The 20,674-nt window shown below is 38.4% G+C and overlaps 1 protein-coding gene across 3 annotated transcripts in view; it reads right to left on the reverse strand.

Annotated features, from left to right (window-relative positions):
- The window catches only part of Dnajc15 (DnaJ heat shock protein family (Hsp40) member C15), an 86,637-nt gene that overhangs the window by 1,712 nt on the left and 64,251 nt on the right, over positions 1-20,674 (reverse strand). For 2 of the 3 annotated variants that reach the window (XM_042285231.2, XM_042285230.2), the window contains one exon: positions 1,381-19,897. The exons of the other annotated variant lie outside the window; for it this stretch is intronic. In XM_042285231.2, coding sequence (XP_042141165.1) covers positions 19,791-19,897 — 107 coding nt within the window. In that variant the 3' untranslated portion in view covers positions 1,381-19,790. Of the gene's footprint in view, positions 1-1,380; positions 19,898-20,674 lie in introns of those variants that run through there. 3 annotated transcript variants of the gene reach the window in all.

A 20,674-nucleotide genomic window follows, 5' to 3' on the forward strand; every position in this document is an offset into this window, starting at 1 on the left:
CATATCAAGATATGAGACATGATAAACATTTAAGGAATATATCACACAGTGACCTTGAGTACACAATGAGAATTACAAAGAAAGTTCATAACCCTATAAGTTGATTTCATGATTATCTCTAAAAATAACCTTGAAACACGTAAAGCTCATCTTTATCAGTTGCTTAAATGTTTGAGTTAGCAAGGAGTTGCCAGGTACTTTGTGTGCTCTAAAAAAATATTAAAATATTAACTGATCTTAGCTATAACCTTTAACTGGTCAATATACATTCTAAATATTTAAATTATAAGTCATGATAGGCTCACAACAGAAAACAAATAAAAAGAGCACAGAAGAGTAAAAATCTTATTAAACATTATATTTATTTGTAGATTATCTAATATTATTTATTTAAAAACTCAGCCCAGTAGATGTTGGTTAAAGGAGACCTCATTTTCAAATAATATAAAGTTTCACATCAATAAAAATAAAGTAAGCATTGCTACACTAATTATCACAGGAAAACTGCTTTAAGGCAAAATGCAGTAATAGAGATGTCACGGTGTTTTAAGTTAGTCTATGGGATAAAACAATGAGATTTAGATTTTGTACATTCCTAATATCTTAAGATCAGAACACATAAAGAAAACATCGTCACAACCAAAAAGGAAAAATACACACCCCATAATCACTGGGAGGTTTAGCACACGTCTCAATAATTGATTGAACAACTACAGAAAGGGTAAGAACATCAAAATAAATTACATGATGAGCAAATGTGATTGAACTGATGCTCTTAAGACATTCCACCCTTGAAAAGCAGAATACAGCTTTAAAGCTGCAAACTTAGAACACCAAGTCTCAGCAAATTTAAAAACATCAAAATCAACAAGTGCATTCTGTTGGCAGTGACCAGCCAAGCTTAGAAACCAAGTATTTTGAGAATAATACAGATCAATTTTATAGAGCTCAACTTTTTCGTAGATTCATCTGTTGTATTTTACAGGTCCCCAGGGCTCAGAGGTGACAAGCACTTGCTGCTCACCTGAGCTGCCATCAGTCAGCTGTCTGTGAGCTCCAGCTGCAAGAGATCTAATCCTCTGGCCACTCTGTAGCCTGCCGCATTCACATGCACACACCCACATGTAGACTCAAACACCTACACATAATTAAAAAACTAAAACATTTTTAAAAAGCCACCAGATTACGGGAAAAATGCAAGTTATATACAATATAGTACTTGAACAATGTTGACACACAATTCCACAATTGTAGAATTATGATAGAAACCAGCAACATATCTAGAGGGTCTCAATGTTTAGAAATAATTCACATATAAAAGAAAATATCATAAAATAAATTAGCATTTAAGAGAGTCATTCAACAAATTCCGAAGGATAGTTTCTTTTCCTTCTTTTTTTTTTTGGTTTTTGGAGACAAGGTTTCTCTGTATAACAGCCCTGGAATTTGCTCTGTAGACCAGGCTGGCCTTGAACTCACAGAGAACCATCTGCCTCTGCCTCCCAAGTGCTGGAATTAAAGGCGTGCACCACCATGGTTAGTAGTCAGTTTTTTTAAAACAAAACAAAACAAAACAAAGGACCCCTAAGATTGCTCATCAGGCAAAGGCACATACTGAGCTCTACCCTCAAGACTCAAATGGTACAAAGAAAGAACTGATTACCACAATGTGCCATGTCACACACAGGCACACACTCCTCCCCCCCCCCCACGCATGCACGCACGCACGTACACACGCACGCGCACACACACAGCATACACATGAAATAAATCATAAGTTAAAAAAAAAACAACCAAACACTTTCATGCTAAAGTGAAAATTTTAAATGAAAAATTAATTCCAGGAAAAACATGGCATCTCACAACCTGTAAAAAAAAAAAAAAAAAATCTGAAACGTCAAAAGCATACTATTTACTTAAAGAACTGAATCTGAAATTAAATGCCTACCCAGAATTTTATCAACAAATCCAAGCCCTGAAAAAACAACCAACCAACCAACCAATCAACCAACTAATCTAAACACAGAGATGAAAAGGAGAGCATAATCATCTTTTTATATGTCTAGGGGTTAACTCTTATAATAAACTCTGATGGAGCTATCACAAGAAAGGAAACCATAGACCAGCACCTCTTACTAGTGTAGATTCAAAAACACTATGCTCACTTATCCAGTCAGACCAAATATGACCAAGTCAGGCTTATATCAGAAGAGCAAGATTGACTTTAGTGAACATTCCAAAGTTAAGCAATGTAACTCAATGCATTGACAGCTGAAGCAAAGCATACCATCCTCTCAGTAGACACAGACAATTCAAAACACCGTTGTAATGAACTTTCAATGAACTAAGAAGAGACAGGAGTGTGGTTTGTGTGCTAAAGCCATCAGACGACTGTCAATGGCACTGTTAGTGGTGAAAGGCTGGACTCTGGATCTGAGGTGAGGACAAGAGACAGCAGCTCTCACAGCTGCCCATAACACCACATGGGAGGGACTTGCCACGTAGCCTTTCCTCCCCCACCTCTTCCTAACACAAAAGGAATAAAGACCAGAAAGAAATGGTCACTGTTTAAAAATGATACCAACTACTCCACAGAAAACCCAAAATGATCTAAAGACAAATCACTGATTTCATTAAAAAAAAATCCAACAAGTTGATGGATAAAATATAAAATATTTGAAAGTCAGCATTTCTGTATCCTAATAAGTAACTGTATGATTGTTTCTGAAACATGACAATTTATAGCAGAAAACCTACAATCCTAGGATGGAGAGATGGCTCATCAGTTATGAGCATTTGTTGCTTTTCCAGAGGACAAAGATTTACTTCCCAGCACCTACATCAGGCAGTTCACAGCCCTCTGTAACTAGAGCTCCTGGGTCTGATGCCTCTAGCCTCTGTGGACAGCTGCACTCATGTGCACTACCCACACAAACACAAACACCGATACATAATTAAAAATATCCATCTTTACCTAGGGGTTGGGGTGGTAGCTCAGTGGAAAAGGACCAGATAAGCATGTGCAAAGTCCTGGGCCCAATCCCAATGCCTTCAAAACAAACAAACAAACAAACAAACAAACAAACAGGAACCAATACCTAGCAATAAACAGGATAAATCACAGACATGACTGAAACACAGACACTGAAAACGGAAACAAAGATGATCTAAACAAATGTTCCTGTTAAGTCAATAACTAAGCTCCAGTCCACTGGAGCACAGAAAGTGGGTATAGAGTAAGGGACTAGAGCAGTGGTTCTCAACCTTTGGGTTGTGACCACTTTGGGGGAGGTGTTGGATGAACCTTTCACAGGGGTCACCTAAGAGCATTGGAAAAACACAGCTATTCGAATTATGATTCATAACAGTAGCAAAATTACAGTTATGAAGTAGCAATGAAAGTAATTTCATGGATGGGGGGTCGCCATAACAAGAGGAACTGTGTAAAGAGTTGCAGCATTAGGAAGCACTGAGAACCACTGGGCTAGAGGAAACAGATAGATCTCATAGGAAAGGGAAATGAATAGATAGATATGGATGGGGGGCTGGACAGGAGGATCAAGTCAGGAGGGGAGGGGAGGAGCGGGGAGGCAGGTAGTGGAAGAGAATACAAGAAGAGACTACTGAAACTGAGAACACTGTGGAGGAATATGGAAACCTAATGCAGTAGAAACTTCCTAAAACATATACATATATGAAGGTGATATAAATGAAATTACCAAATTATTAATGGGAAGGACAGAGTCCCAACTGGCCATCTCTTATCACTAAATGAAGCTTCTAGTGCCAGAAGTGGGTTAGATTTAATTGAGTTGTTGGCCAAAGGGGCCTCATGGGAATCCTCAAACCACTCAGACTGTTGCCAAGACTATAGGTTGCTCTCCCACAAACTGACGGCAAGGTCCCACTGCTGAGGACAACACCTACACAACTCATTGAACATGGAGATGTCAAGTTGGTGCTCATATAGAGCCTTCACCCCTATGTTCCAGCATCTTTGGTACAGGAAGGTATTCTGTATGCTACAAAAGAGAAACATAAACACCAGACCAACCACAAATCCTTTATCTACAATGGTATACTACCTGCAAGATATGCTGGGGCAATGGGGGCACAAAGCATGTGGGAGTAAGCAACCAACAAATGATCCTACTTAAGGCCCACTGCACGAGATGGAACCCATACCCCAGACTGCTTGGGTGACCAAGAACCTGAGACTTGATAGCCCAGGGACCTAGGGTAAAACCAAGTAATACTGGTCTAAAAAGGGTGTGTGTGTGGAAATGTAGTAATAAAACAATCGCTAATGATATTTTGCCATACTAGATTAGTGACTTGTTCAGTCATCATCAGAGAAGCTTCCTCCTGCAGCAGATGGGGACAAATACAGAGACCCGCAGCCAGGCATTACACAGAAAGTGAGAGACCTTGGGACACTCAGCCCTAAACAGGATGTCTATCAAATCCCTCCCCTCAGAGCTCAGAGAACCCCAGGAAGAGGAGGCAGAAAGATGGAAGATCCAGAGGGGATGGAGCACATCAAGAAAGCAAGGCCCTCCGAATCATCAGGAGCAAAGCTTCAGAACTCACAGAGACTGAAGCAGCTGCATGGTCTGCATCAGGTCCTCTGAGTTGATAGGATGGCTTCCAGTTCAGTGTTTTTATGGGATTCCTGAGTGTGTGAATGAGTGGGTCTCTGACTCTTGTGCCTTCCCCTGGGCTTCTTTCCTTCTGTTTATTTGTATTGCCCATCTTCACTATGACAGTTTTTGTTTTATCTTACTATATTTCATTTTGTTATACTTTTTAAAAATGAATGAATGAAAACCTAGCCACTAGGGTAAAGGTTAACAACTGAGCTGTCATTTATACCCACTGGGAGAGGGAAAATCAGCTTTCTCCAATGAAGCAGCACTGGGTATATTAACCACTCCAGGGCAAATCTCATGTTCAGGAGTAGCTGACCAACATATGATGGACTCCACAGTTTTTTTGTTTTGTTTTTTTTTTTTTGTGTGTGTGTGTGTATTTTTATTTGGTTATAGCTTGGTGTTTTGTTCTGTTTTCTTGGCTTTGGTGGGAAGCTGTTGTTGTATTGGGTTTTTGTTTGTTTCTTGAGAAAGAACTTAAAGTTGAGTGGGTAGGAAGGTGGAGGGAAAGAATATAATCAAAATGTTTAAATTAAAAAATGTTTTAAATAATAAATGATAACAATAAAATAAATGTTCCACCTTGTTTATGAACAGGAAAATTCAACACTGGAAAGATGCCAATGTCTCCAAACAGAATGTGCATTTGGACTTCAACCATGAGGCTAGAAGATTTGTGTGTGAATGAACACACATGCAAACTGATAAGTTCTTCTTTTTTTTTTTCTGTTCTTTGGTTTTGGTTGTTTCTGTTGTTTAGACCATGCTGGCTTTAAAAACTTAAGAGTAATCCTCCTGCCTACCTTGAGAGATCAGTGACTCAAGACAAGCAAGATCATGTCTGGATTTTATAATGCTTAACTTACGTTAAAATGAAAACAGCCAAATAGCTAAAAAGACATTAAATAAGGAAAAGTATGAAAGACTTTCACTATTAGAATAAAGCTTTGTATAAGTAAAGCTACACAGTCATATAGGTTAGGACAGTGTAAAACCAACACAAAGAACCAATCATGAAAGGAGAGAAAATACAGAAATATCTACTGTGGACTAATCCTTTACAAAATGTGTTGCTCTCATTGTTAATAAAAAGCTGATTGGCTGATAGCTAGGCAGGATTTTAGGGGCAGAGAGAATGCTGGGAAAAAGGGTGAAGTCTGAGGAGTCTCGGGAGTTGTGAGAGACACAGAGAGAAGCAAGATGAACATGCTGTGTTTAAAGAAGGCACAGCCAAGTGGCAGATGGTAGATAAGAAATATGAGTTAATTAAAAATGTAAGTTAGCTAGTAACTAGCCCGAGCTATCGGCTAAGCATTTATAATTAATATTAAGTCTCTGAGTGGATATTTGGGGGTGACTGCTGGGACATAGAGAAACTCCACCTATAAATATCTGATTATTTGATTTATCAAAAGTTTACACTACAGGTTATTGGAGAAATGATGTCCTTTTCAGTAAGTAGTACTATGATACTTGGACCTGAAATAATCAAAACTTTACCACTGCCTCAGAGCACACATAAAAGCACTTTCCAAAATACAATGTTTAAACACATCATCATAGCTTCGAGATTTTCATGACTTTGTGAAAGGCAAAAATTTCTTAAGATAAAAAGTAACCCATTGAAAATAAAAATGTTAAACTGGGTTACTTTAAAACTAAAGATTTCTGCTCATGAATGAACACCAGTAAAAGGATAGAAAAACAAGCTGCAGAAAGAAGATACTTGCAATACAAGGACTCTTACCTGGAACATTCATATATGTTGTTCACAAAGTCAATAAGAAAGAGAGACAAGCTGGGCGGGCATAGTGGTGCATACCTGTGATCCCTATACTGGGAGGTGGAGGTAGGAGGATCAAGAGGTCATCTTTGGGTCCATAAGGAATCTGAGCCATTTCTTAACTCAGGTTCTACTGCATTGGTGGGTCCACTCTGTAATACTTTATTGATTTGTGTCCTTTTATTGATGTGTACCTCAAGTTTTAAAGTTTATGTCATCACTGTGTAGTCTGATAACCCTTCAAACAACCAGTGTTGCGCAAGCTCTGACTGGGCCACGGGCCGGGGAGAGCCACTACAATGCACTGCCTCACTGAGCTCTCAAACTACATCTGCATTGATTTGCTTCTTATTTTCATTAGGTAGAGACCAAATTCACAAAAATCTACCCAGCTAACAGCCCCAGAGCTAAGCCGTGCTGTCTGAGCCTGCACTCTTCAGTCACCGGCTCACACCACGTCCTTCCTCCAGCTTCCCAGTTTCCTGCTATAACAACATTGGCTGCTTCTTTCTTTCTTATTTTATTCAACCCCTTAATCCGATCCCTGGTCTTTAGAACACTGAAATCGTTTCCTTGTGATTAATCTTGTAAAGCTTGTGCCTGGCTACCATTCGATAATGAATTCCTTGGAAGGTAACCATGTCTTCGGTCTCTTTTATTCACATCACTCTGCGCATGCTCATGAAGTGACACGTCTTTGATGGAAGGAATGAAAGCAATGAGGCCCTATCCAATATGTTCTTATATCAAGTACCAGTTCCACAGAAGCATTTCTCCCAGAGAGAGAAAGCAGGTGAAAATCCTGTTATGCAATTCTCATGATAAGAAAACACAGCAAAGTAAAAACAGTTAAAGGAGCCTATAGCTTTGGGATGTGTTTCCCAATCTGATAAGGGACATTCACAGAATGCTAGGCCTGAATCCACACCCAATGGTAAAAGACTAGAATTTTCTCCTAAGATCAGATAAAAAACAAGGATGTCCATTTTTATCACTTGTACTTATTTAACATTTTACTGGGGTTTCAAAGTAAGGCATTTGGTAAGAAAAAGAAACAAAAAGCATCCAGATAAGAAAGTGGTCAAAATATCCCTATTAATGGATGATATGACTTCATATACTTACAACCCATTCGAAGGAACACACTATTAGAAGTAATGATTTCACCAAGGTTGCAGAATATAAAACCAACACACAAAAATCATTGCATTCCTATACATTTGCACCGAATAACCCAAAAAAAATGAAACCAAGACAATAATTCATTCACAACAGCATCAAAAAGAATAGGAAATTAGAGAAGTACAAAATTTATACTCTGAAAAAAAAATCACAAAACATAGATACAATTACAGAAGATTTAAATATACGAGAAAACATCCCACACCCACCATCAGATCACTTAATACTGTTATAACAGCGAAACTCCACAAACTGCTTTACAGATCCAGACAATTCCTATCAAAACTCCTTTGTAGAAACTGAAAAGCTGATAGAAAACTTACACAGCATTGAAAGGTACCCAGAATAGCCCAAGCAATCCTGCAATAGAAGAATAAGTAGGGCTAACACTGCACAACGTGAAAATTTCTTTCAAAGCAATTATAATCAAGACAGTGTGTTGTACTGACACAAGGACATATCAATGGAACAGAACTGAGAAGCTGGAGTGGGAAGGGGGCGGTCCATTTAGCCTGCTTTCTATTGTTGGCAGAAAACACCATGACCAAAAGCAATGTGGGGAGGAAAGGGTTTATTTTAGTTGACATGTCACATTCACAGTCCAAGGCAGGAGTTCAAGCAAAGCAGGAGTTCAACAAAGAGGTGAATCAGAACCAGAGACCAAAGAGGATCACAGCTTTCCGCTTGCTCAGCTTGTTTTCTTTAGCACCTAGAACCTCCTGTAAAGGGGTGGTAGTGATCTGAGTCCTCCCATATCACTCATTAATCAAAAACAAACTAACAGAAATTAAACAACAACAACTCCCCCCCCCCAAAAAAAAAACCAAAACAGCCCTACAGACTTGCCTACAGGCAATATGATGGAGGTGTTTTCTCAACTGAGATACTTCTTCTCACATGACTATAGCTTGTATCAAGGTGACAAAAAACCTAAGCAGGAAAAGGGCTTCTTTCTTTACAACGGTCTAAAGTTTACTGTGATGCTGGCTCCAAGCATCTGCTTCTCTATCATGCAGTTCTGAAAGGCACGCTTTAACTCAATAAATATGAACTCCTTATCTCAACAAGGTGTGTTTAATGAAATCCTGTAGACTCAGCAGTGCTGGGTGAACAGATGTTAGCTGAATGAAGAGAGAACAGAGCAGAAGATCGTGGTGGTACCTGGGTTTTAATAAAGACACTGTATGTCCTTCCTATAGATTATGACGCATAAACGTTTTTTGTAGTTTTTATACTAAGAAGCCTTGCAGGCTTTGAGAGCAAGTATATACTCATGGCTCTTTTTCACGTCAAACATTGCCAAATTTCTGTCCTATATGTATGCAATTGATGCAGGAATGTAAAAGAACATTTATGTTGATTTAATTGTAATCTTTTCTAACTCAATCTCTCTAGCTGATACAATACAAGCTTGCTCAAAATTACCAGGGTTTCCCCACATTCTTTTCTGAAATGTCACAACCCTCTCTTGCAGCTTACTCCATTTCTTCCTTTTTCTCACAAATCTCAAAAAAAGTTGTCTAAGTGTTTTTACTTCTAAATCAGTGCCAGCTGAAACTGTTTTTAAGGTCACAAATAATTTTCCATTTTCCTTTCTTCCTCCTCCATCTTTTTTTTTTTTTTGTTTCTTCAAGACAGGGTTTCTCTGTAGCCCTGGCTGTCCTAGAACTCACCAGGCTGGCCTCCAACCCAGAGATCCTCTGCCTCTGTCTTCTGAGTGCTGGGATTAAAGGTGTGTGCCACTACTGCCTGGCACAGATTCTTCAAACACTAAAATCAAACAAAACCCATGCGCCCACTCCCCACCCTCAGCTTCATGGTCCTCACAGCAGCTCGGCTCAGTGGGTTTTCTTAAATGTATTCCCGTCTCAGCTTCTATTATAATATTTTCTCCTTCCATCTCTTTTGCTGATTCTTCCTAATTTATAAACATTTGAGTTCCTCACACCTGGATACCCAGCCTCTCCCTCTATCTGATACATATTTTCACTTTCTATAACTTTGTATTTGGTACTATTTTTGTAGTGCTGGGGACTGAATCTAGATGTTTTGTACAAACAATATAAGAAGTGCTCCACTACTGTGCTATATTTCAAACCCACTAAAACAAAACAAAGAGAACCCAAGACAAAGTCTTCTATGGCAGCCAGCCTGGCCTTGAACTCAGCCTCTGGGATAGCTGGAGTTACAAGACATGCAGACTTCTCTTTTGGACTCGTGATTTGTCCATCTTTCTACTCTCCAATTCCACCTGGATTATCTCCTGAGTACTACATCTAACAACAAGACAGTATTCTTGTTCTCCAATCTTGTCTAAAATCTATCTGCCTTTTCTAAGTCATCTTTCTTTCAATAAACTGTTCTGCTACCAGTTTAATTCTTTAATTCAGATTCAATCAGAAGTAGTTTATTTCTAGCATCAATTGAGAGTAACTACTAACTATCTCAAATTCATTAGCTTCTCTTCATCCTGAAGTAGGTCTGGGCTGCTAAACAATCTACTAGCCGATTCATCTGCCTGTGAGATGCTTCAAAAGTAAGCTTCTTTAACTTCTGCTCTTGGTAATGATGGAACAACTTGTATCAACTTGAAAATAACCAAATTAAAGGCAAAAATGATTCTCCCCAATAAAATCAAAACAACAAACTCCTTCCTGTTTCTTAGGCTTATAAAGAGGTTATTCAGGAAATAAGACTATAAGTATGCACAGGTTCTGGAAGTGACATGAGGAAGCTGAAGATGGTATTTTGACATTTAACACTCCCTTCCCCATGGTATTTGCTTGTTCTTGGTGTGGAAAAGAAGCTAAAACACAGGCAAATGGCCGGGGAAAGCTGCCCAAGGGCGGGCCTGCTCGCTATACATGTGCTAGAAAGACAGTATTAAGAAAGGTTTAGGATCTAATGTGGGGGCCGGGGGTGGGTGGTGGGTGGTGGGTGGGGAGGTGGGACATGGGAGGCTAGGGTTGAAACAGAAATCTCTTGACAAAGTTTTCACTCCAAATACAATCAACTTTCGGACTTGAACAAGGCAGAAGAGAAAGGTTTAGAAAGAAGCAGGAGCTTCAGTTTCTAAACATTTCTGATGTTCAGGGGAACAGCAGTGATAGAGGTCAGAACCAGTTCTGATGAACACCCTTGGACCTGGTTGGAAACTTCAGAGGTTCTCAGACATCAGACTTTCTAGGGGACTTGTTAATCAATATACATTGCTGGCCTTGCCCATTTTCTGATTCTGTAGGTCTAAAGTAAGCCCAAGAGTTTGCTGCTAGTGCCCAGAGTACATCTTGAGAAATACTCCACAATGAAATACATCAACACTTGGCTCATTTGGAACTCTCAGTGAAGCAGTACTTTCCAAATGATCAGTGAATGATGTTACAAAATCATACTTGGATATAAAATCAATTCAAAGTTCATGACAGACCCATACATTTTATGCAATGAACTTCTGAAATTCATTAGTATGGTTTTAGATTCCAAGTGCAACTAATTTTAAGAAACCACCATTGCTGAATTCTGGTTCAGCAGCAGAGTCCCCCAATTCAGGCACCCTGAAAACAATCTTTCCTCTCCCAACTACCTAAGTATGTATTTTCTTTATCTACTTAAAGAAACTACATACTATAAGAGAATGAACACAGAGAATGACATGAGAATATAAGTAGTTTTTACTAAGTCAGAGTAGAGATAAAAATGTAAAACAATTATAGAGTATTATATATATATATAAAACACTAGAATTGTGAAAAAATTATGAAAATGCAAATGTTATAAGGATTATACTACTTCTATTAACACACATTTAAAAATATTAAATACATAAATTTAGACTGAAGAGAAAAGAAACTAATTTCAGGAGGTGAGTTCCATTAAAGTCTCTGGGTTTGATCCTAAAACAAAATGGAGTATTTCTTATAAAATCAACAGTGCTTAAATATAATAATGTATACTTAATTTAAAAAAATGAACATGCTTTCACCTTAAACTATTTCTCCTTTCACTTAGTTTTCTTTCAAGCTTTTTTTTTTCCTTTTTTTTTTTTTTTTTTTGAGATTTTCTGGGTAGGCCTGGCTGGCCTGGAACTTGCTCTGTAGACCAGGCAAGCCTCGAACTCACAGAGGTCTGCCTGTGTTTGCCTCCTGAGTGCTGGGATTAAAGATGTGCACCACCACTGCTTGAATTCCTTTCAAGTTTTGAAGGACACATTTTTCTTTTTCCACCCCAGATCATCTGAGAAGGAGAAATCAAAACTGAAAGACAAACTCACTTTAACAGAAGCAAAACCACGACAGGTAAGCACTGGGATGTGAACAACTACCATGCCCAGCCCAGCTGACCAATTCCCCATAAAGGAACCTGAAACTAAAGAGATGGTGGAAATGCCTGAGGAAAAAAAATCCAGAATTTTACTTTTTAAAAGAATTATCATATGAAAGAACAAATGGATGAATGAATAAAGAAATTTATGCAAGACCTTGACGACACAGTCTCCAAAGTGAACAAAACAGTAAATTAGAAGTGAAAGTCCAAAATAAAGAGGAAAAATATTGAAACATTGAAAAGGAGCAAAACAGAAATATTTGAAATGAATGAGATGATTGTTAGATATCAAAGAATCCCAGGACAAACAACTAACTGAGGTACACACACACACACACACACACACACACACACACACACACACACACACACACACACACTACATATATAATATATATGAAAATTTTTTTCTTTTTCTCTTTTGTTTTTTCAAGATAGGGTTTCTCTGTGTACCCCTGGTTGTCCTGGAACTCACTCTTAGATCCAGCTGGCCTCAAACAGAGAGCCACATGCCTCTGACTCCTGAGGGCACAGGGCACACTGTCTATTTAGAGGTTTCTAATAGAGGTGCCTATTTAACATATCAAAGTAGCCTCTGGCTGCCAGTTTCTCTCTCACCATGGCTAATACCTGTTACAGACTCTTGTCTTCTGTCAGCAGTTCTCACCCTGTCCCCTACCCTGACCTTGAGAATTTATGGGATAGAAGGAACAGAAATAAAATCAAACGGAATAGACAGACTACTTAATGAAATTATAGCAGAAAAAACTCTCCAAACTTCAAGGAAAAAAGCAGATGTCCAAACACAAGAGGTCTACAAAGCTCCCAAAAGACATGAGAAAGGAAACTCTCCATGGCATATCATAGCTAGTATGTCAAAAATGCAAAGTAAAGGAAAAAAAAATCCTAAAAGCAGCATGAGAAAGATATTGACTTACATGCAAAGGTGGAAATATCAGAATCACCACAGACTTTCCATCAACAACAATAAAAGCCAGAAGAGCTTGGAATAAAACATGTCATGTTAAATAACTGGGGACCAAGAATGCTTTACCCCAAAAAGGTATCTTTCAAAAACTGACGGAGCCATTAGGATATTTTAAGACAAACACAAATTAAATCAATTCACGACAACCTAACCAGCACTGAAGAAAACTCTTAATGGAATACGTTACAGAGAGGAAGAAGTTAAGAGAGTCTCCTTCAGGAAAATACATGAAAGCTTACACTCCATGAAAGTAACTGAAGAACATAGTAGACCTGGGAAAGAAACTGCCATGTCCAACACAGCAATGCAGTAAATCCTCAGAACTAATATGGGAGAAGAAAAAGAAATACCAATAACCTAGCAAAACAAAACATCACCTAGCAAACTGACAGGAAAGACCAAACCCCTTTTGATAATAATCTTAAATGTATATGGCCTCAACTCACATTAAAAAGACACAGACTAATGGGCCAGATTGAAAAACAAGAATGAATTATATGCTGTCTGCAAGAAACTCACTTAGCCAGCAAAGATACCCAAAACCCAAGATCAAAGGATAGAAAACAAGCTTCCAGCAGCTGGACATCAAAATGAAGCAGACATAGCTATCTTTATATCAGATAGTGAACTTCAAATCAATGCTAATCAGAAGATAAAGGGGCATTACATCTTTAAACAGGGAACCACTCACTGAGATATAATTGTAAACATTTATGCACCAAACACTGGCACCTCTAATTTCATAAGACAAACACTAAAAGGCATAAAAGGCCACGTCCGGGCTGACACAATATAAGAATACCTCACTCTCATATTTAAATAGGCCTTCTAAACTAAAAAGAAAAAAGCAAAGATACTTCAGAGTCAAATATACTATAGATCAACTGGATTTATCAGATGTATATAAAATATTACCAAAAGATAGAGGAATCGACAGCCTTTCGTTTTCCTGTGGAAACAAAAGCATAACTTCTTCCTCAATGTGACTTTTTACTTCTTTTTTTGAAGTTGAGACATTTTAAAAATATATATGTTGGTTTAATTTAGCAGTTTCCATAACACAATGTCTCTCAGCAATTACTGTTTGTTCACCAGCAATCAGAAAATTGAAAGACAACACAATAACATACAGGATCCAGAGTCACTATGTATTTTTCATCTCTATGTGGCTTATTCTTTTTTTTTTTTTAAATTACTTTACTCTTTCTTTAAAGACTTTATTATTGTAAAACTACTTATTTATTTTTATAACTGTCTATACCCATTTTTTTCTTAAGCCTATGCACATTATTAAACATTGTAACCTGTTTAGAGTATTTTTCTGTCTGAACCTGCTTTACTGCGTATCTGTAACATTTTCTGTTTCATGAGCAAAACTTTAAACCCGACATGTGGTTTAGTTCATGGCATACTGGCTGCTCAAGCATACAGGCAGCTTCCAGGAGACAGGTCTCTGTATTGAGGCCAGCATGAGAGACATGAGACTAGGAAGCTGTGTTTGGCTCTGTTTTGGGGTGTTTAGAACCATCAGACAGGGTTTCTCTGTGTAGCTTTGGCACCTTTCCTGGAACTCACTCTGTAGCCCAGGCTGGTCTCAAACTCACAGAGATCCGCCTGCCTCTGCCTCCCGTGTGCTGGAATTAAAGGCCTACATCACCACTGCCTGGCTGTTTAGAATCTTTTTCAAACTTTCTCAGGTTTTATGTGTATATACGCAGCAGGACATTAGGCATCTGTCCTGCCAGCTCCCAAATGACCACACAGAGGCTTCTTATTAATTACAAAAAATTGGCCATAGCTTAGGCTTGTTACTAACTAGCTCTTACAACTTAAATTAACCCATATCTTTAATGTACATTCTTTTATGTGGCTCAGTTACTGGCTCAGTTACCTTTACACTAATAGGCATTTTTCTCAATAGCACATCAAACCTTATCCAAATTTAGTCATATCTTAGGACATAAATCACATTTAAAACAATAAAAATAATCAAGATAATTCCTTGAGTCCTATTAAAGCATAATGGAATAAAGGTAGAAATAAGAAAACTACAGAAATACAAAGAAACTAAACAATACAATTTTTAATGAACAGTTGGCCACTCAAGAAATTAGAGAAGAAATTAAAAAAATCTCTAGAGACAAGTAAGAACACAACCTATCAGAACCGCTGGGATACAGCCAAGGCAACTGAAAGCTGTAAGTGCTCACATTAGAAAATCTGAGAGATGTGAGTTCACTTTTTTTTATTTTAAAAATCTGAAATTTTAAATGTAACACAAATTACTAAATGGTCTTATTAATAAAAAACAAAAACACAAAAAAACAAAACAAAACAAAACAAACCCCGGAGCCAGGTATTGGGATGAAAACTGAGAGATCAGAGAAATAGAACAAGCCACAGCCAACCTCACCTTACCAACTCCTCAGCCTCCAGAGAGAGCCACTTCCTGTATACTCACACCTCTATCCTTTCTGTGCTCTGCTATCTTACTACCTTTCTCTGTCCAGCTTTACCACTTCCTCTTTCCACCCAGTTCTATCACTTCCTGTCTGTCTGTACAGACCTCCAGACCTCTATGGTTAACTAGTGCTGGGATTAAAGGCATGTGTCACCATGCCTGGCTCTGTTCCCAGTGTGGCCTTGAACTCACAGAGCTCCATATGAATCTCTGCCTCCTGAATGCTAGGATTAAAGGCATGTGCTACCACTGCCTGACCTCTATGTTTAATATAGTGACTGGCTTTATCCTCTGATCTCCAGATAAGCTTTATTGGGGTGCACAAATAAAATATTACCACACTTAATAAACAACCCAATAATGAACTTCAATAAACAGCCAAACCAATTAGATGGAAAGAAATAATAGATTAGGGAAGACATTAATGAAACAAAGACTGAAAGGACAATGTGCTAAACCAACCAAAAGAGTTGGTTATTTGAAAAAGTTAATGACTGACAAATCCTTAGGCAATCTGATAAAAAGAGAAGATGCAAACTAACAGAGTAGAGATCTGTGTGTATGTGTTGTAGATTATTATTTTAAGATGTGTTACATTTGTTTATGCTGTGGAATATTTGTCTAATGATACAAAAATGTGTTTCACTCTTTTATGTTTCATTTGTTAACTCTATGAAGCTGCGTTACTTTGTCTAAAATGCCTGATAGTCTAATGAAAAGCTGAACAGCCAAACAGTAAGGCAGGAGAAAGGATAGGCTGGGTTTCCAGGCAGAGAGAATAAATAGAAGGAGAAATCTTGGAGGAAAAAAGAAAAGAGCAAGAGAACAAGGAGAGGGATGCTAAGGGCCAAGCACCCAGCCACACAGCAAGCCACCAAGTCAGAGTGAAAGTAAGATTTACAGAAATAGAGAAAGGTAAAAGCCCAGAGGCAAAAGGTAGATGGGATAATTTAAGTTAAGAAAGCTGGCAAGAAACAAGCCAAGCTAAGGTTGGGCATTTATAATTAAGAATAAGCCCCTGTGTGTGATTTGTTTGGGAGCTTATTGCTGCCTGGAGGGCCAGCCTCCAGCAGCCCAGGGTATGCAAAAAAAAATCTACAAATATGACAAGAGCTAATCTTTTCTATCTGAGAGCTAATAGGAAACACATACTTTCTGATGGTAACTCTCTTTTTACTTCATCATGAAAAAAACTCCTCAGCAGAAAACTCTAGACAATATATGAAATAAGGAAGAAAGATAGCAGGGCACAGAAAGGATATAGGGATGAGTATACAGGAAGTGGCTCTCTCTGGAGGCTGAGGAGTTGGTAAGGTAAGGTTGGCTGTGGCTTGTTCTATTCCTCTGATCTCTCAGAGTCGTATCGAATAATCTTGAACAAACATTAAGAAACAGAGCATAGGCGGTGGTGGTGCACACCTTTAATCCCGGCACTCGGGAGGCAGAGGCAGGCAGATCTCTGTGAGTTCGAGGCCAGCCTGGTCTACAGAGTGAGATCCAGGACAGGCACCAAAACTACACAGAGAAACCCTGTCTCGAAGAACAAAAACAAACGAAGAAACAGAGCCATTCTGATGACACAGTTATTTTCAGGCTAAAGATGTCACTCTCACTGGCTAGAAGTGAGTAATCATGGCAATGCTTTGCTGTGCAGACAGGAGGCACACAGCCTGAGCGACATCACAGAGAGTGACATTCAATTCAGGACCTAAGTTATTTGGCTGAACCTTGAGCCTTGTATCATAAAAGTGAGGTTAGGAGTATGTGCAAGAGTCAGTTGCTGAGAGGATTTGTACAGGTAATTGTGTCTTTAACGTTATCAGCCAGGCTTTTGCAAGCAAAAAACTGGCACTAAAGTTGCTTAATGCCTGACCTTGATTCTACAATTAGACACCTGGGAACTTGTCCTTGAGCAATTCATCTCCAGGGGCAACTAGTCTATTTTGGATTTGCTCTGAGGTCTGTAATTGTCTTGAAGCCATGGAATAAAGGCCTGGCTAAGAAAGTATATTTTATTCAAATGCCAAAATTACACAGCATAAGTCATCCTACTGTCAATTCACAGACAGAACTGTGCCCAATAAGCGGAGAACACACCACCAGTAGGCTGTGCGAAGGGTCCCACAGTTGTTCTTCTTAGGGAGGAATTGTGATATCACATGAGAGAAGTGCAGACAGAAACACACTGATTCGCAGTCAGTGACCCCACAGTTTTTGCCAAGTAGGGTCCCCATCAGAGAATTATTCATCTGGTGGGTTGACTTTATGAATACAAGCTGTCTTCTGCTGCATATTTCTTGCAGACTCTGGTAGGAGTTGGGTGGCAAGCCCCCCAAAAGAGCAAAAGTAACCAACAACATGTGTGTACATGTATATGTATTTAATATAACATACATATAAATATCACACACATATACACACAAACATGTTTTTAATTTCTTACATATAGGAAAACATTAAAAAACACCATCTAGACAGCCTGGAAAAAAATCCCTGCAGGCAGGTTGGAGTTGTACTTCAACTGGTGAAGTGTTTCTAGCATACAGAAGCCTTGGTGTGGATCCCAGCACCTCAGTAACCAGGTGGGGCAGGGGGAAAATCAAAGTTCAAGGTCATCCTTAGCTACATAATGAGTTTGAGGTCATCAGGAGGCTCGGCTATAGGAAGACCTGTCTTCAAAAGGGAAGGACAGTCTGTAGCTTAGTTTTCAAATTTGCCCCATCTGTCAATCTTCCCTCTTGGATGTTCATCACACAGTATATCAAACTACTGACTTTATAGAAAATAACCTCTTTCTTCAGCAGTTAAAAAAGTTGATAAACTAAGACATTAGCTTCAAACCATCAGATCAAAGACAGCATTAATCTTCTAACTCACTAAGTTCACTTTTTATTGAAAGTCACCTGAATGCTCATTTCAAACTAGTTACAAAAATATTATTTCCAGCCATTTCCCACGTTCGTTTTCTGGAGTCGTTTTCTTTGCACAACCTGATAAGTTAAAGCTTGTTGCACACACGCTGTTCTACGTTTATCTCACCCACTGGTAACAAACAGAAAGGTGACTTTGGTCAGAGTTGGGGGAGCACAGATGTGAGTTTCAGTACTGGGAGAGGTTAGCAGCTGTAAGGGCTTACAACACTTAGTGCTGACCTGGCCAGGACAACTCTGCTGGAAAAACAGAAAAGGTGGGGGCAGAACTGGATTGCTCATCGCTATGCTTTGCAATATTCCTAGCTTTCTCCTTCCAAGGTCAAGGAAACATTTTTGTTGAAAAACCTATGACTTCCCTAGAGATAATTTTCAGATTTATGAGTCAGTATTCCAACTTCATCACACATAGGAAGTACCAATATTCCTCTTAGTTTGCTGTACTTGTGCTTCTTCCCAAATGCGAGGTACTTTTTATTTTCTTATTACTGATAAAATAAAGTGATAAAATACTCAGACAAAAGCAGCTCAAGGGAAAAAGGGGTTATCTCACAGTTCAAGGTCTGTCATGGCAGAGAAGTCAAGGCAGAAGGATCTGGAAGCAACTGGGCACACAGGATGCACAGTTAGAAGACACCAATGAACACATGAATGATAGTGGTCAACCAGTGTTCTTTATCTTATACCACCCAGAATTCTTTGTTCAGGGAATGGTGTCATCCACAGTGGGTGGTGGGTCTTCCTACCTCAGTGAGTGTAATCAAGATCATCCCCACAGGCAAGGATATAGGTCTGTCCCCCTTTGACAATTAACACCAACCATCACAGCTAGTACAGGACTTAGGAAGTCCATGAGCTTAGGAAATTCCAGATGTTTTAAACTGAACAAATTAGCAATTCTATGGGGGGAATAACCCACAGCATCAATACACGCTTAGAGGGTACAAAATCTGAAAAGACTGAGAGATCTTTCTTAAATGTGTGATCTGAAGAAAAATACAGAGTACAGTTCCTTCCTTCATAGGTATAAAATATGATTACATTAAGTTCCACAAACAAAAGGACTTTAGAATAAATCCCTGTTTTTATACATGATAAATGCTAAAATCTGGAGAAATTAAGGGAATGTTAAGGCTACAATGCCAGCAGAAAATACTAGCTTCCTGCCTGCATGGCTCATCCTTTCTCACTCAGTTGTTCACACAAAACCAGATAGGAAGGCACTGGTAGGCATACTGGCATCCAAAGTCTGATATATCACACACATATGATATATATCTGATAAATAAATTATCTAAGAAGAAAACAAGTCCTTATTTTGGGTATTACTGGGCCATTTTAATTTTTTAATTTTAATTTTTATGTAAAACAACATGCTCTCTTGGATACATTTTAGAACTTGCTTCCTTCCTGGTAGAAACAACCAACAACTTATCAATCATCTGACAGACAGGAGTGCTTAATACTATTGCAATCAATCACAGCCAAGAGCATGCACTTGACCCAGAAGGGGCAGAGGACATTCAGGAGAAAAGGACTTCAAGGAGGCACTTAAACACATTTCTTGCTCAGTCAATTGCTCTGAAAGCAAACAATAAAGAACAAATTAGTTGAGTGGATCTTTCAGTAACTGCTGAAGCTCTTTAAAAAATTTCAGCAAAATCTCTTTTCAAAGTTTATTCTCTTGTTTATTCACACTAAAGAACAGCAAGTACAAAACCAATGGCGATAATGTTCAGTGAAAAGAATTTTTATAGTAAGTAATTAAGTTGAGAAAGCTGAAAAAAAAAAAAAACGCTTTATTTTGGTGTCAAAAGGAATAGGAATCCAAAATTCGTTTTTAATTTTTTCCAAAATAATTACAAAACTGAAAGTCTATAAATAAGAATCTAAGAAAGCCTTCGCTTTCCTGCCCCCACCCCCTTGACTTCCGAAATACAGTGCAACTTTTCCCATCTGTTATTTTAAAGCAAGACAGTAATGAACATATGGGGCTTTCTCTATCAAGCAGCTGTAGTGTAGTTAAAGTTATAATAATTGTCTTTCTGTAAGATAAATTTACATTAAAAACCTGGCCAGTGAGAAATAAATAGCTCAGCCGCAGAGTCTTCTTAAAATTTAAAAATTCATAACCATCTATGACAAATTACAGAGATGTAGAGGAAATCCCTAAAGCTTCTACTTTTATCTTTAAGATTTAGTAGATATAATAGATGATGCACAAATCAGCTTATTCCACCTCCCAGCTCATAGCTCATGTTTTCTTTCTTGATCAAAATGTGGGAACATTAGTGAGTTCAGATACTCATCCCTAAAGCCAGCAACTAAGTTCTTGGAAGTTAACAGTTCAAATCCACT

The sequence above is a fragment of the Peromyscus maniculatus genome, chromosome 9 (genome assembly GCF_049852395.1).
Source record: "Peromyscus maniculatus bairdii isolate BWxNUB_F1_BW_parent chromosome 9, HU_Pman_BW_mat_3.1, whole genome shotgun sequence".
Taxonomy (NCBI): domain Eukaryota; kingdom Metazoa; phylum Chordata; class Mammalia; order Rodentia; family Cricetidae; genus Peromyscus; species Peromyscus maniculatus.